This window comes from Pongo pygmaeus, chromosome 17 (genome assembly GCF_028885625.2).
Source record: "Pongo pygmaeus isolate AG05252 chromosome 17, NHGRI_mPonPyg2-v2.0_pri, whole genome shotgun sequence".
Taxonomy (NCBI): domain Eukaryota; kingdom Metazoa; phylum Chordata; class Mammalia; order Primates; family Hominidae; genus Pongo; species Pongo pygmaeus.
In genome coordinates, this window is record NC_072390.2 from 23,460,295 (window position 1) to 23,478,548 (window position 18,254).

Below are 18,254 nucleotides of genomic sequence, written 5' to 3' on the forward strand. Positions count from 1 at the left end.
TGTAAAGTGATTTTCTGGTTCTCTGTTAACTCTTTCTTTGCTGCTTAAGTTGGAAACAATAGCTTGGATTTGCAGGGAGGTGGATTTCAGGTTGATTCAAGAAAGAACCGTCTGATAATACTATAGACTTCCCAGGGCCGCAGATAGCTCCCCGGTACCACTAGTATCTAAGAAGGAACCAAGTGATCAGTCAACGTGGCTATTGTAGAATATTCCACCACTGGTTGCTGCCAAATACTTGATAACTCCTAAAAGCTGTTCCAACTTTAAAAATCCATGATTCTGTAAGTTGCAGCCCTCACTAATCAGACAATACCCACCAGTTAAGTGTAGTGAGCCTACAAGCATTGTTAAAAACCAAATTCTTTCATATTTTGTCATATAACTAACTGCCGATCATCTTCTTTCTTCTATAGCACAGTAGTATATACGGCTTTGCAACAAATCATCAGCTTAAACATAGGCATGGGAAAGCATCTAATAATACTCAGATATTTTTGTCCTGTTGATGGCACTGAGAGCAAAACAGTGGACAGCCCTGGTCTACAGAACAGTGGAGAGACTGGAATTTTTATGTTAAAGACTGCCCCGGTCTACAGAACAGTGGAGAGACTGGAATTTTTATGTCAAAGACTGCCCCGGTCTACAGAACAGTGGAGAGACTGGAATTTTATGTTTAAGACTGCCCCAAGACAGCAACATTTGCTGCTCACCAGTATCCACTGTTCTGCAGCCTCCGCTGCTGACACCCAGACAAACAGGGTCTGGAGTGGACCTCCAGCAAACTCCAACACACTTGCAGCTGAGGGTCCTCACTGTTAGAAGGAAAACTAACAAACAGAAAGGACATCCACACCAAAACCCCATCTGTAAGTCACCATCATCAAAGACCAAAGGTAGATAAAACCACAAAGATGGGGAAAAAACAGAGCAGAAAAACTGAAAACTCTAAAAATCAGAGCACCTCTCCTCCTCTAAAGGAACGCAGCTCCTCACCAGCAATGGAACAAAGCTGGACGGACAATAATTTTGACAAGTTGAGAGAAGAAGACTTCAGATGATCAAACTACTCCGAGCTAAAGGAGGAAGTTCGAAAACATGGCAAAGAAGTTAAAAACCTTGAAAAAAAATTAGACGAATGGCTAACTAGAGTAACCAATGCAGAGAAGTCCTTAAAGGACTTGATGGAGCTGAAAACCAAGGCACGAGAACTACGTGATGAATGCACAAGCTTCAGTAGCCGATTTGATCAACTGGAAGAAAGGGTATCAGTGATGGAAGATGAAATGAATGAAATGAAGTGAAAAGAGAAGTTTAGAGAAAAAAGAATAAAAAGAAATGAACAAAACCTCCAAGAAATATGGGACTATGTGAAAAGACCAAATCTACGTCTGATTGGTGTACCTGAAAGTGACAGGGAGAATGGAACCAAGTTGGAAAACACTCTGCAGGATATTATACAGAAGAACTTCCCCAATCTAGCAAGGCAGGCCAACATTCAAATTCAGGAAATACAGAGAACATCACAAAGATACTCCTTGAGAAGAGCAACTCCAAGACACATAATTGTCAGATTCACCAAAGTTGAAATGAAGGAAAAAATGTTAAGGGAAGCCAGAGAGAAAGGTCGGGTTACCCACAAAGGGAAGCCCATCAGACTAACAATGGATCCCTCGGCAGAAACTCTGCAAGCCAGAAGAGAGTGGGGACCAATATTCAATATTCTTAAAGAGAAGAATTTTCAACCCAGAATTTCATATCCAGCCAAATTAAGCTTCATATGTGAAGGAGAAATAAAATACTTCATACACAAGCAAATGCTGAGAGATTTCGTCACCACCAGGCCTACCCTACAAGAGCTCCTGAAGGAAGCACTAAACATGGGAAGGGACAACCAGTACCAGCCACTGCAAAAACATGCCAAATTGTAAAGGCCGTCGATGCTAGAAAGAAACTGCATCAACTAACAAGCAAAATAACCAGCTAACATCATAATGACAGGATCAAATTCACACATAACAATATTAACCTTAAATGCAAATAGGCTAAATGCTCCAATTAAAAGACACAGACTGGCAAATTGGATAAAGAGTCAAGACCCATCAGTGTGCTGTATTCAGGAAACCCATCTCACGTGCAGAAACACACATAGGCTCAAAATAAAGGGATGGAGGAAGATCTACAAAGCAAATGGAAAACAAAAAAAGGCAGGGGTTGCAATCCTAGTCTCTGATAAAACAGACTTTAAACCAACAAAGATCAAAAGAGACAAAGAAGGCCATTACATAATGGTAAAGGGATCAATTCAACAAGAAGAGCTAACTATCCTAAATATATATGCTCCCAATACAGGAGCACCCAGATTCATAAAGCAAGTCCTAAGAGACCTAGAAAGAGACTTAGACTCCCACACAATAATAATGGGAGACTTTAACACCCCACTGTCAACATTAGACAGATCAATGAGACAGAAAGTTAACAAGGATATCCAGGAATTGAACTCAGCTCTGCACCAAGTGGACCTAATAGACGTCTACAGAACTCTCCACCCCAAATCAACAGAATATACATTCTTCTCAGCACCACACCACACTTATTCCAAAATTGACCACATAGTTGGAAGTAAAGCTCTCAGCAAATGTAAAAGAACAGAAATTATAACAAACTGTCTCTCAGACCACAGTGCAATCAGACTAGAACTCAGGATTCAGAAACTCACTCAAAACTGCTCAACTACATGGAAACTGAACAACCTGCTCCTGAATGACTACTAGGTACATAATGAAATGAAGGCAGAAATAAAGATGTTCTTTGAAACCAACGAGAACAAAGACACAACATACCAGAATCTCTGGGACACATTCAAAGCAGTGTGTGGAGGGAAATTTATAGCACTAAATGCCCACAAGAGAAAGCAGGAAAGATGTAAAATTGACACCCTAACATCACAATTAAAAGAACTAGAGAAGCAAGAGCAAACACATTCAAAAGCTAGCAGAAGGCAAGAAATAAGTAAGATCAGAGCAGAACTGAAGGAGATAGAGACACAAAAAACCCTTCAAAAAAATCAATGAATCCAGGAGCTGGTTTTTTGAAAAGATCAACAAAATTGATACATTGCTAGCAAGACTAATAAAGAAGAAAAGAGAGAAGAATCAAATAGATGCAATAAAAAATGATAAAGGGGATATCACCACCGATCCCACAGAAATACAAACTACCATCAGAGAATACTATAAACACCTCTATGCAAATAAACTAGAAAATCTAGAAGAAAAGGTTAAATTCCTTGACACATACACCCTCCCAAGACTAAACCGGGAAGAAGTTGAATCTCTGAATAGACCAATAACAGGCTCTGAAATTGAGGCAATAATTAATAGCTTACCAACCAGAAAAAGTCCAGGACCACATGGATTCACAGCTGAATTCTACCAGAGGTACAAGGAGGAGCTGGTACCATTCCTTCTGAAACTATTCCAATCAAAAAAGAGAGAATCCTCCCTAACTCATTTTATGAGGCCAGCATCATCCTGATACCAAAGCCTGGCAGAGACACAACAAAAAAAGAGAATTTTGGACCAATATCCCTGATGAAAATCGATGCAAAAATCCTCAATAAAATACTAGCAAGCCGAATCCAGCAGCACATCAAAAAGCTTATCCACCATGATGAAGTGGGCTTCATCCCTGGGATGCAAGGCTGGTTCAACATATGAAAATCAATAAACGTAATCCAGCATATAAACAGAACCAATGACAAAAACCACATGATTATCTCAATAGATGCAGAAAAGGCCTGTGACAAAATTCAACAACGCTTCATGCTAAAAACTCTCAATAAATTAGGTATTGATGGGACGTACCTCTAAATAATAACAGCTATCTATGACAAACCCACAGCCAATATCATACTGAATGGGCAAAAACTGGAAGCATTCCCTTTGAAAACTGGCACAAGACAGGGATGCCCTCTCTCACCACTCCTATTCAACATAGTGTTGGAAGTTCTGGCCAGGGCAATCAGGCAGGAGAAGGAAATAAAGGGTATTCAATTAGGAAAAGAGGAAGTCGAATTGTCCCTGTTTGCAGATGACATGATTGTATATCTAGAAAACCGAATTGTCTCAGCCCACAATGTCCTCAAGCTGATAGGCAACTTCAGCGAAGTCTCAGGATACAAAATCAATGTGCAAAAATCACAAGCATTCTTATACACCAATAACAGACAAACAGAGAGCCAAATCATGAGTGAACTCCCATTCACAATTGCTTCAAAGAGAATAAAATACCTAGGAATCCAACTTACAAGGGACGTGAAGGACCTCTTCAAGGAGAACTACAAACCACTGCTCAATGAAATAAAAGAGGATACAAACAAATGGGAGAACATTCCATGCTCATGGGTAGGAAGAATCAATATTGTGAAAATGGCCATACTGCCCAAGGTAATTTATAGATTCAATGCCATCCCCATCAAGCTACCAATGACTTTCTTCACAGAATTGGAAAAAATTACTTTAAAGTTCATATGGAACCAAAAAAGAGCCCGCATTGCTAAGTCAATCCTAAGCCAAAAGAACAAAGCTGGAGGCATCATGCTATCCGACTTCAAACTATACTACAAGGCTACAGTAACCAAAACAGCATGGTACTGGTACCAAAACAGATATATAGATCAATGGAACAGAACAGAGCCCTCAGAAATAATGCCGCATATCTACAAATATCTGATCTTTGACAAACCTGAGAAAAACAAGCAATGGGGAAAGGATTCCCTATTTAATAAATGGTGCTGGGAAAACTGGCTAGCCATATGTAGAAAGCTGAAACTGGATCCCTTCCTTACACCTTATACAAAAATTAATTCAAGATGGATTCAAGACTTAAATGTTAGACCTAAAACCATAAAAACCCTAGAAGAAAACCTAGGCAATACCATTCAGGACATAGGCATGGGCAAACACTTCATGACTAAAACACCAAAAGCAATGGCAACAAAAGCCAAAATTCACAAATGGGATCTAATTAAACTAAAGAGCTTCTGCATAGCAAAAGAAACTACCATCAAAGTGAACAGGCAACCTACAGAATGGGAGAAAATTTTTGAAATCAACTCATTTGACAAAGGGCTAATATCCAGAATCTACAATGAACCCAAACAAATTTACAAGAAAAAAACAAACAACCCCATCAAAAAGTGGGCAAAGGATATGAACAGACACTTCTCAAAAGAGGACATTTATGCAGCCAAAAGACACGTGAAAAAAATGCTCATCATCACTGGCCATCAGAGAAATGCAAATCAAAACCACAATGAGATATCATCTTACACCAGTTAGAATGGCAATCATTAAAAAGTCAGGAAACAACAGGTGCTGGAGAAGATGTGGAGAAATAGGAACACTTTTACACTGTTGGTGGGACTGTAAACTAGTTCAACCATTGTGAAAGTCGGTGTGGCAACTCCTTAGGGATCTAGAACTAGAAATACCATTTGACACAGCAATCGCATTACTGGGTATATACCCAAAGGATTATAAATCATGCTGCTATAAAGACACATGCACATGTATGTTTATTGCAGCACTATTCACAATAGCAAAGACTTGGAACTAAACCAAATGTCCAACAATGATAGACCGGATTAAGAAAATGTGGCACATATACACCATGGAATACTATGCAGCTATAAAAAAGGATGAGTTCATGTCCTTTGTAGGGACATGGATGAAGCTGGAAACCATCATTCTCAGCAAACTATCGCAAGGACAAAAAACCAAACACCGCATGTTCTCACTCATAGGTGGGAATTGAACAATGAGAACACATGGACATAGGAAGGGAAACATCACACACTGGGGCCTGTTGTGGGGTGGGGGAAGGGGAGGGATAGCATTAGGAGATATACCTAATGTTAAATGACAAGTTAATGGGGGCAGCACACCAACATGGCTCATGTATACATATGTAACAAACCTGCACGTTGTGCACATGTAACCTAAAACTTAAAGTATAATAATAAAAAAAAGACTGCCCCAAGAATGACATCAAAGGACCACCTTCTAAGTTATGACACTAATATTCTCCACATCCTGGGCACCTACCTCTATGGATATACACATTGGAAAAATAGTCACACAAGAAAAAAACCTCATCAGACCAAATGGTGGGCAGAGGGCCATGGAGCCGTGCTTACATGTATGAATCCCACTTCCAGTTCAGGTGGGGTCTGCGTTAGTACATCCTGCCAGCAATACATGGTGGCCTAACAGGCTCCTAAGGCTGATTCAAACTTATTGTTTCAGGTGCAGGCTGCCTGGGAGCAGGGAGTGCAGGACTTGCTGACAGTCCCTTCGGTTTGCCAATGTACTTTCATACAATTCATAGAATGTGTATTAACACACACTGGAAAGTCTGAGTATGTTTGAACCTGAGTTTTCCCTAGAAAGCCATGCTGCATTCACTCTTCCAGGTCCATCATGCACCACACAGGACCTTGCACCACAAGTAATGTCTAACCGGGGTGTCTAATCTTTTGACTTCCCTGGCCACATTGGAAGAAGAAGAATTGTCTTGGGCCACATGTAACACTAACACTAATGATATCTGATGAGCAAAAAAAAAGTCCTCGCATAAATCTCATATTGTTTTAACAAACTTCGGAAATTTGTGTTGGGCCACATTCAAAACTGTCCTGGGTCCCAGGTTGGACAAGGTTGGTCTAACACAAGATGCCTCAAAACACAGATTTTAGAAAAGCATGTGTTCTGCCTACATGTTCAGAAAAAAATATGATATCCTTGCTTGGAGCCCCTCTGCAACTATATAAACAAACACATAAATGAGGTTATGTTGAATATCAGTCATGGTTCTTGGTGCTAAATGGAGAAAGAGGAAAATAAGTCATCTGAATGCTGCTTTCAGATGCTCACTGGAAGGATGTGTGTGGATTTTCCTTTCCAACTCCTTCTTCCCTCCTCTTTTACCACGAGCAGTGCCAACAGAAGCCTGTGCACATATTTGTGCTCTGTTTGTGCACTGACCTTGTAACACTTTGTTACTTCATGATATTTCTTTATGCAGAGAGGATTAAGTTTTTTCCTTTTGATTTTATGTTTCACCTATGATGTCCCTGATAGTGTCAGTCCCTGGCACATCTGAGTATGAACTGATGTCCATAAACCATCAACTGTTTGGCACGTCTGACATTGCTGCATATTCAGTGCTGGTTAGTTTGGGAAAAAGAAAAAGCCAGGGGTCGTCACAGAAGTATGTAGGGGGAAATCCCAGTTACTTGATTTCCAAATAAAACAGTAAAGGGCCACACTGATGTAAAAGTGATAGATAACTTAATTGGATATAAAAAGATAGTCATTTTTAAAGCACTTTATTGTGAATGCACACACAACCTTCTTTCTTTGAAAAAGGAGCTCCAAACCGTAGAATAGTAGTTGCCTGTATGCTATAATCTTGTTTCTCAGGCCAGAAACTATTCTGCTTATGCTAATTCCTTTAGGAATGAGGCTGTGGTGGGTGGGGTCCCATTAACAATCTATTTTTAGTTTTATAAGGATTTGCATAAACTCACATTTCTCTACCCTTTATATGCATTGTGTATTAAGGATTTAGGTGACTTAGAATTACTGTTATTTACAGACAGGAAAATCAACATGCCATCTGCAGTCATAACTACTATGATGAATGATCATAATATGCCTTATGAAGTTTACAGAGAATGAGGGAGAATGGGAAAGACAGAGTCATTATTTGTTGTTCTGTGTACACCGTGGTCTTTACTTCTTTTTCTAAAGAGTTCATCACTAACAAGGAAATCACCAATGACCTTTCCCACACCACTCCATAGATGGGGTCAAACAACTTTCTTTTCCTTTCATGTAAACATACGGCCATTGCACTCACCTATGACATTTGGCACAGGCCGTACTTCTCATAATGGTAGAGTTTTGAAAAAAAGACAATTTATTAAATTAACTCAGTGTGGTTTAATTTTAATACTTGTGACAGAACTTCAAGTTGAAAAATTCACAAACCAGAGCATGTTTCCTAATCAGAGCCTCAGAAATTATAGTTACCACTCTATATTCTATGCCTTCAGGTTCTTATAGAGTAACCAGAAAGGGAGATGAAGTGTTGCAGAAACACACTTGAGGAACTACATCTCCAAATCAAATTATTATCTTTCATTATGTTATTGAGACATATTTAAGAAACCTCAACTAATGTATGAAGTTATGGCTGGGACCAAGCTTCCTACCCCATTCTCCTGTAAATGGCTCAGAAATGTCAAATACTGCTCGGCCTCTTCCAATTGCCACCACACTCTCCCCACAACCCAAAAGACAAATGCATGTACCAATGTTGTCATGCCATTTGTCTTATTTTATTGACAACACTTTGAGTTAGTGTTAACTAGCCAAAACATTCCAGTGATACTGCCATGCTTACTATGAAGTCCTAATAGGGAATTTGTTAACTGTGTAAGTGACAAATATGCATCACAAACAACTTCTATACAGCTCTACTTAGTGTAGTTGTTAAAATGTTTGACACCCACTCCATGCCATACTAGCCCTGCTGCATAGATAACATCTCTGCCATTGGATAAAGGCCATCCCAAGGAGCCCAGCAAAATACATTCAGACTGTATAACTCTGTGTTATAGAATAACAAAATTCTCTTACCTTGCATCGTCGTTTTTGTTGGTTCTGAGAACAGAGGAATGAGCAAGAGGTAGATAAGGTAGACAAAAGAGAGCCCATTGTATCGGAATGCACATGCTGTGGGTGGGAAGAGAGAAGAGAGTGAGAAGTCATTAACAAAGGCAGGTTGACAAAACCAGGGGTACATAACAAAAGATAGTCTCAGATGTCACTGGATCAAACAGTGTCACTTCCTGAATAGATATGTCAATTAAAAAGTAATAAATTAGGTATTCATTCTATGTTCATCACTGTGTTGCACATGACAAGAAACAGATAATTAAAATACATCATCACTGGTCTTAAAATCTAGCCAAGAAATCTGAAGGTAAAACACAAAACTATTAAAAATAATAATAGCTACAATAATTTAAGGGATACATAGTATAAAAAGATGTAAATTGTGACACCAAACACATAAAATGTTATTGGGGGTGGACTATAAAAGTGCAGACTTTTTGTTTTTTTGTTTGTGACTGAGTTTTGCTCTGTCGCCCAGGCTGGAGTGCAGTGGCATGATCTCGGCTCACTGCAACCTCTGCCTCCTGGGTTCAAGTGATTCTCCTGCCTCAGCCTCCCAAGTAGCTGGAATTACAGGCGCACACCACCACGCCTGGCTAATTTTTATATTTTTAGTAGAGACGGGGTTTCGCCATGTTGGCCAGGCTGGTCTTGAACTCTTGACCTCAGGTAATCTGCCCACCTCAGCCTCCCAAAGTGATGGGATTACAGGCGTGAGCCACAGTGTCTGGCCTAGTGCAGACTTTTTGTATACGATTAAAGTTAAGTTGCTATCAGTTTAAAATACTCTGTGATACTATAAAATGCTTTATGTAAGCCTCATGGTCACCACAAAGCAAAAACCTATAGTAGATACAAAGTAGACAAAAAGTACAAAATCAAAGCACACCACTAGAGAAAATCACCAAATCACAAAGGAAGACAGCAAGAGAGAAAGATATGAACAAACTGAAGTACAAAACAATCTGAAAATAAACAAAATGACAGTAGTAAGTCCTTAGCTACCAATGATTACCTTAATACAATGTATATACTATTAGGTGATGGTTACACTAAAAGCCCAGACTTCACTACTAGGCAACATATCTATGTAACAAAACTGCACTTGTACCCCCTAAATATATAAAAATAAAAAAGAACATTTTTTTCCTCCATTAGGCCCTATTAGGCCAGTGAAATCTAGCAATAAAAGGCAAATGTAAGCATACTTTAAGAAAAAAAAAAATTGCCTTGAATGTAAATGGATTAAATTCTCCAATCAAAAGACATAGCTTAGATGAAAGAATTTTTTTGAAGACCCAAGTATATGCTGCCTGCAAGAAACTCACTTCACATTTAAGAATACACAGAGACTGAAGGTGAAAGGATGGAAAAAGATATTCTATGCAAATGAAAACCAAAAGACAGCAGGGATAGCTAGACTTATATCAGATAAAATAGACTTTAAGTTAAGAACTGTAAAATGAGACAAAGAAGTAGAGGGGTCAATTGTAATGGTTGTAAGTATATATGCGCCCAAGATTGGAACATCTACATATATAAAGCAAATATCAACAGATATAAATGAAGAGATAGACTATAATGTAATAATAGCAGGGACCTCAATATCCATTTTTACAAATGGACAGATTATCCAGACAGAAAATTAATAAGAAAACATCAGACTTAAACTACATTTTTGACCAAATGAACCTAACAGACACATACAGAACATTCTATCCAACAGCAGCAGAATACACATTCTTTTGTTTGTTTGTTTGTTTGTTTTGAGATGGAGTCTTGCTCTGTCCCCCAGGCTGGAGTGCAGTGGCATGATCTCAGCTCACTGCAAGCTCCACCTCCCGGGTTCACACCATTCTCCTGCCTCAGCCTCCCGAGTAACTGGGACTACAGGCATCCGCCACACACCTGGCTAATTTTTCATATCTTTAGTGGAGACGGGGTTTCACTGTGTTAGCCAGGATGGTCTCAATCTCCTGATCTCGTGATCCGCCTGCCTCAACCTCCCAAAGTGCTGGGATTACAGGTGTGAGCCAGCGCGCCCGGCAGAATACACATTCTTCTTAAGCATACATGGAGGATTCTCATAATAGAGCATATGTTAGGTCACAAAATAAGTCTCAACAATTTTAAGAAGACTGAAATCATATCAAGTGTCTTTTCCAACCACAATGGTACGAAACTAGAAATCAAAAACAGGAGGAATTTCAGAAAATTTGCAAATACATGGAAATTAAACAACACGCTCCTAAACAGTCAATGAGTCAAAGAAGAAAGTAAGTAAAAGGGAGATTAGAAAATACCTTGGGATTAGCAAAATTGGACACACAACATACCAAAACTTATGGAATCCAGGAAAAGCAGTTCTAAGAAAGAAGCTTATAGCAATAAATGCTTACATAAAAAAGAAGAAAGATCTCAAACAACCTAGCATTACACCTCAAGGAACAAGAAAAAGAAAAACTAACCAAGCCCAAAGTTAGTAGAAGGAAAGAAATAATAAAGATCAGAGCAGAAACAAATGAAATAGACACTAGAAAACCAATAGAAAAGGCCAACAAAACTATGAGTTGGTTTTTGGAAAAGAAATAAAATCCACAAACCTTAGACTCAGAAGAAGAGAGAAGATGCAAAAAATTAAGATCAGAAATGAGAGAGGAGACATTATCACTGATTTCACATGAATATAAAGGATTATAAGAGATTTCTATGAGCAATTATACATCAATAAACTGGATAACCTAGAAGAAATGAATAAATTCCTAGCAATATACAACCTACCATGATGGAATCATGAAGAAATAAAAAATCTGAGCAGACTAGTAAAAAGTAAGGAGATTGGAATCGGTGATAAAAAGTCTCCCCTCAAAAATAAATGAATAAATAAATAAAAGCCCAGGACCTGATGAATTCTACCAAACATTTAAGGGGAAATAATACCAATTCTTCTCAAATTCTTCCATGAAAATTAAAGAAGAGGGAATACTTGCAAAGTCATCCTATGTGGTCATCACTACCCTGATACCAAAACCAGACAAAGATAATACAAGGAAAGAAAATTACAGGCCAGTGTCCTTGATGAACATAGATGCACAAGTACTCAACAAAATGCAAGCAAACCCCACTCGGCAACGCATTAAAAGGCTCCTTCATCATGATCAAGTGGGCTTTATGCCAGGGATGCAAGAATGGTTCAACATACCTATAGCTGTCAATGTGATACACCACATTAACAGAATGAAGAACAAAAACCATATATCTTCTCAAAAGTGCCGAAAAACTATCTGACAAAATTCAACACCCTTCATGGTAAAAATTCTCAACAAATTACATATAGAAGAAATGGACTTCAACACAATAAAGGCCATATGTAACACACACACAGCTAATATCACACTCAGCAATGACAGTTTAAAGCTTTTCTTTTAAGATCAGAAACAAGACAAGGATGCCTACTCTTGACACTTCTATTCAATGTGGTACGGGAAGTCCTAGATAGAGGAATTAGGCAAAAAAAAGAAATCAATACAACAAAATTGGAAAGGAAGAAGCAAAGCAAATTTGTCTGTTTGCAGATGACATGATCTTATATTAAGAAAACCCTAAAGATTCAACCAAAAAATTGTTAGAACTAATTAATTCAGTCAAGTTTCAAAATACAAAATCAACACAAGAAAATCAGTAGTATTTGCTATATGCTAACAATGAACTATCTGAAAAAGAAATTTTAAAAATCCCATTCACAATAGCTACAAATAATACTTAGAAATAAATCTAACCAAGGAGGTGAAAGACCTATAAACGGAAGAATATAAAACATTGATAATAGAAATTGAAGAAGACAAAAATACAGTCATGGACCTCTTAGAATCAGCACTATGCTCTGAGAAATGCATTGTTAGGTAGTTTTGTCCTTGTGGGAACTGTGTGCTTACATAAACAGAGATGGTATGCCCTACTGCACATCTAGAAAATATGGGGTAGCCTACTGCTCCTAGGCCAAAAACCTATGCAGCATATGTTACTGTGCTGAATACTATAGGCAACTGTAATGCAATGATAAAGATTTATGTATCTAAACATATCTAAATACAGAAAAAGTACAGTAAAAATATGGCACTATAATCTTAGGGGACCAACCCCACAGACTGTCAGCATTCCTGCTTGGTGACTATCAAGGGGCATGGAGATCAAGTCCTGAACAGAGATGTTAGTTGAAATAATAAGAAAAAATGAACTCTCTGAAGGAAAGAACACTAAAGAGAGGCATGAAGGAGGCAGGTGTTTGTCTTAGCTCTGCCTACATGTGGGATGAGAAGGGGCAAGCAAACTGGCAGGTAGGAAAGAAAAAAGCAGCAGAAAAATTCGAGATGGATATAAGAAAAACCAGGAAAGCCTAGCTTCACAAAGGGAAAGGTTTTCACAAAAGAAGTCCACTGCAATGGGGAGACTAGACTGTCGTGACTGCCGGTAAGGATGTCCTTGCAGGCCCTCGCAGAAGGGCTTCAGCCCAGAAGGAAGAAAGGAAGTCAACCTATGGAAGTGCAGTGAACGTGCTGCCACAAGCAGGAAGCTGGAAGCAAGAAGGGGAGGCCCGGGAGACTGAGCAGAGGATGCCAGGGAACAGACTGGGCCTAAGTGCTCCTGGTCACAGAAGTGCTGGGCATCAGGGACTAGGGCGCAGTCCAGGCTGAGGGGACACATCAGGATGCGAGTGGCGGGTACCCAGACAGGAAGACCAGATCAAGAAGCACTAATCCCAGAATGCGGACAACAGGAGCATAGCACACTCCAGCCAAGGGTCTGCATTAGAACCCGTGGTGCCTGCTTCCATGGCTGATTCTAGAAGTCAGCGAGGAAAGAAGCAAAATGCAATAAAGCAAAATGCATGGGAGAAGAGAACAGGAATCGAAAAGAAGTTCTTTTTATCCCAAAGGAGTCATGCACATATTTGTTGCTTTCTACACCACTCCCCACATCCCAACCTCCTTTCTTAAAGATTCAAAGCAAAAAGAAATGCTCACACCACAGACTGGAGTGACAGGCAAATACAGGTGATCTACAAGAACAAGAACAAGAACACAAGCTCGGATTCTCTTTCCAGCTGCTTTTTCTCTCCTGCTTATTTCTCGTCCAGAGTTGAAGTCTCTTATAAAACATTGTAGAGACATTTGGTCATTCATCTGCCAACAAACATGTAGTGAGCACACACTCTGTGATGGGTGTGGTCCCAGGTGTTTGGGCTACATCAGAGAGCAAAACGGAAATGAGAGATCGTGCCCTGCCTTTGGGAGCTGACATTCTGGTGGGGAGACAGTAGTGAACAATGGGCATAGTCAAAGGCAAAGCATGTGGTATGTTGGAAAGGAAGTGCTATGTCCACAAGAAGTCCAGCCAGAGAAGGGAAGGCCGCAGCCTAGGGAAAGGGAGGCTTGCAGGGGAAAGTGAGGTTGAAGCCCAGAGGTGAGGCAGGTGATGAGCTGACTGAGTGATTCCTGTCAATTCCCGTAGGAGAAGCACTCAGGCAAAGTGGAAGCAAGCCTGACCCCTCCAACTCACCGAAGACAGCTCCAAAGAGCCCAGTGTGCAAGCAGAGGCCTCCAGGAGGCCGGATCATGCCAGGCCTTGCAAGGGCTCCAGGGACTTTGGTTTTCCCTCTGAGTGGCCATGGAAGTGATCATTCTTCTCCTGGGTTTGGGGCTGCCTGGCTCCTGCTCTGCTAGCAGCTCCAATTTCCCACCTGTGCCCATCCTGTGCTCCATGCTACTGCAAAACTACATCACCTGCATCTGCCCTGTCCTTTCTGCATCAGGCATCTTCCTGCACAGCTCACATGCTTCCCCTCCTGGAAGCTGTCCAGGACCATACCCTCCTCCAAATGAGATTTCTTAGTCCCTGGTGCCCCCTCAAGCATATGTCTCATCCAGCACCCCTTGCATGTACTTCTACGTCAGTGGGGCCCTTCAGGGTAGGGTAGAACCTTTGTTATCTCTGTCTTCTCCATACTCATTACTGTATCTGCTCCAGAGTAGGGGATCATGCTTACAAAACAAATGAATGAATAAAAACAAAATGAAAACAACTTGAGGACATCTAAAAGAAGCCACAGGGTATCAAGGTATGCAGAATTTCTGGTGGCAATAAAAACACCCCAACTGACATGGCCCCCAAATAAAAATGTAATAAATAGAACATTTCTCTTTTTTTTAGCCTAGGTGAGATTTTTTAATGTTAATCCATGTTGGACATAAAATTACCTAATTCTGTGAATTTCTGGGTCAAAAGAAAAATAAAAGTCGTTCGTATGATTGCACCATCTTAAAGACCATGCATAGTGCATATAACTATTCATTTATGTTAGTAATAGCTCATACTAATGTGCTTACTGTGTGTCAAGCCCGGATCTATGCATTTCATGTCAATTAACTCTTGTGGTTATTATCATCATTTTACAAAGTGTTTTATTTCTTTTTACATGTGAAGAAGCAGGCCCAGTGGGTACAGCTATGTAGCCTGGCTGAGGTTTGCACCCCTGCAGTTGGGATCCTGAGTCTGTGCCGTCTTCAAGAAGCGCATGACCTCACCACCTTACCACATCCTTATTCTGTGTATCTTTCCCACCAGTTAAATGTCAGGGGCTCAGTAAGGCCAAGGCCGGGCTAGGATTACAGGTGTGAGCCACCGCCCCCAAGCAACAACTGCTTCTTTATCAAATGTGATATTGCCTCAGACCCCTTCGCACACCCTCTGCACTTAGCACAGGGCTCTCTGTGAACAGGATGGCAAATGCTCTGTATGTATGTTGTTGTTTCAAACTTTTATAACTTTGCTATGTAAGGCTTTATATTATTTGCAATCAAAATACATATATTAAGGAAGATTTCCTATGATTAACTTCGGAGGCGGGAGAACAGAGCCTGGTCTTGGTTTCCCACATCACAACCTTTTAGTTGCCATTATTTATAGCAAAGTCCAACAAGCTATGGAGAGGACAAGGGTGGCCCAGGGTGGTGGGCAGGCTCTAAAACCATCCCCAGTGGTCCCCATCTCCTTGTGTTCACATCCATTTGTGCAATCACCTCTTCTTGAGTGTGGGCTGTACCTAGAGACTCACTTATAAAGAACAGAATACAGTAAAAGTATTGGGGCACCACTTCCACAGCTAAGCTACAAAAGGGCTAAGTCTTGTCTTGAGCATCCCCTCTCCCTTGCTCACCCTGCGGGAAGCCAGCTGCCATGCTACATGTGTCCTGCAGAGAGGCCCGTATGGCAAAGGACTGAGGTTTCCACCCAAAAGCTACCCGAGTCAGCTTGGACGCAGGTCCTGCTCTGACAACGTGCTCACTCGAGTGTCCCTGGATTGCAGCTGCAAGAGACGCTGCGTCAGAGGATCCAGCCAAGCCACACCTGAAGTCCTGACTCCTAAGAACTCTGAGACGGTGTTTATTGTGTTAAGCTGCTAAATGTATGCAGCAATTTGTATGCAGCAATAGATAACTAGTGCACAAACTAAAAAATAAATAAAATAAATAAAAAATAAACCACCTCCAAAAATCCGGCTTCACTTACTTTTCATTTGAAATCATCCCATTTGACCAATGACAGTCACAATTTTACTTGATGTATGTGAAGATGCTACCCAAAAGTTACCCAAAACTACGAGGGCTTTAAATGCTATTATTTAAGTGAGTTATCTCCATCTAGGGCAAAATATGCCTTTGAACTTGGCAATATGGCACATTCAAGCTAGAAAGGACTTAGAAGGCAAATAACAACTGCTTCTATTTTTTTTTTTTTTTTTTTTTGAGACAGAGTCTGGCTCTGTCGCCCAGGCTGGAGTGCAGTGGCACAATCTCGGCTCACTGCAACCTCCACCTCTTGGGTTCAAGTCATTCTCCTGCCTCAGCCTCCTGAGTAGATGGGACAACAGGCGCATGCCACCATGCCCAGCTAATTTTTTGTATTTTTAGTAGAGATGGGGTTTCACTGTATTAGCCAGGATGGCCTTGAACTCCTGACCTCATGATCCGCCCGCCTCAGCCTCCCAAAGTGCTAGGATTACAGGCGTGAGCCACCGGGCCCAGCCAATAACTGGGCCTTTGTTATTAGCCTTTGTTCAAGATCTGGAGACATTTAAAGCACATTCATTCCTTTTCATAACGAGCGATCATATTTTCGCTGCACAATGTCCCCTGATACCCCACCTTTCTTGGTGGATTCTCAGGGAGCTGTACTTCATCCTCTGGCAGCAACAATGTTACCGTTGACAGAACAACAAAAATGCAGGTCAATGTGTTTAAAGGAAAAAGATTATTTGCTTTAGCTAAGGTGCTTTAGCACTGTAGTTTCCACTATTTGTACCTGGTTTTAACCATCCAAAATTATACAACAGCTGACAGTAATTCCCCAAACAAAAGACCTTGCCAGGCCTGAAGAACTCACAATCAAAAACTGAGATAACAAGTTATCAAGTGAAGTGCTTTATAAACATTAATACTGCCGTGTGAATCGTAAACACTTGGACTTGCCTCATTCATGAGTTTTATTTTCTAAAGATGAAAGATGGTATGCAATTTGGAAAAAACTCAAGAAGTAGGAAAAATGATCGATTTGACTTTGACAACTTACAATGTGTCACTAGAAAAAGGGGGAAAATCTCCCGCAAATATGAAATGGTTAAGGTGGCCACATAGCATTTGTAAAATACTTGTGTTGCAATAGATATAGAATAATTTTCCTGTTACTACACTATGATCACAGAGAGGTTTACGCACACTTTAATTTACCATTCTATAGTAGCTCAAGGCAGTAATTTTAGATTATGCTATTAAAGGTAAGTGCTCTCAGAGCTGAATTTTTGGCAAGATGTACCCTCCCAGTTCCTTTATGCCTTTAGCAAGGCCAAACAAGGTCTCACTTTTAATGGCCTAGGCAACAGTGCCTTAAATGTTTAGAACCTCCATTTCTACTAAGTGTGTTTTCAATGCTCTTTATTGCCTCAAGGAGCTTTGTTTATTTTAACAGTTGCCACAGCAGTAGATAGGTAAACATTACTCCGAATAAGCAACTTTAAAACCAACTGACAAAACAGTTCTGTCGGTCCAGGAATTCTAGAAATTGTTTGTATCTTTAATAATTTTCTTTCTATACTCTGAAGCAATTGATTGCTTTTAAAAGGACATTCTTTCAAAATTATGGTTATTTTATGAATAGAAAAAAAGAGAAATAGCTGCAAAGTATTTACAACAGAGCAGGAAAAAAAATTAAACAACCGTAGATTTTTTTCCTGAGGAAGCAAACCTGTCAAAGAAATGAGAGAAAGGAAAAAGGCTGTTATGTCACCTGATTCATTGTCTATCAGTGTAGAATTCTTTCCCCCATTATCTACTCTGTGTTTTACAACCGGTTGAAACTGTAAATGTCTCAAACAGTGATGCTTTAGAGCAGCAGACAGTCGAGACAAGAACATTCTCTTCCTCTCCCCCTCTAGTCTCACCTCCGTGCCCACTG

The 18,254-nt window shown here is 40.1% G+C and overlaps 1 protein-coding gene across 5 annotated transcripts in view; it reads right to left on the bottom strand.

Moving 5' to 3' along the window:
- Positions 1–18,254, bottom strand: part of PIEZO2 (piezo type mechanosensitive ion channel component 2) — a 480,117-nt gene that overhangs the window by 386,988 nt on the left and 74,875 nt on the right. For all 5 annotated transcript variants that reach the window (XM_063653383.1, XM_063653380.1, XM_054461214.2 and 2 more), the window contains exon 2: positions 8,706–8,801. In XM_063653383.1, the coding sequence (XP_063509453.1) occupies positions 8,706–8,801 (96 nt within the window). The remainder of the gene's footprint in view (positions 1–8,705; positions 8,802–18,254) is intronic.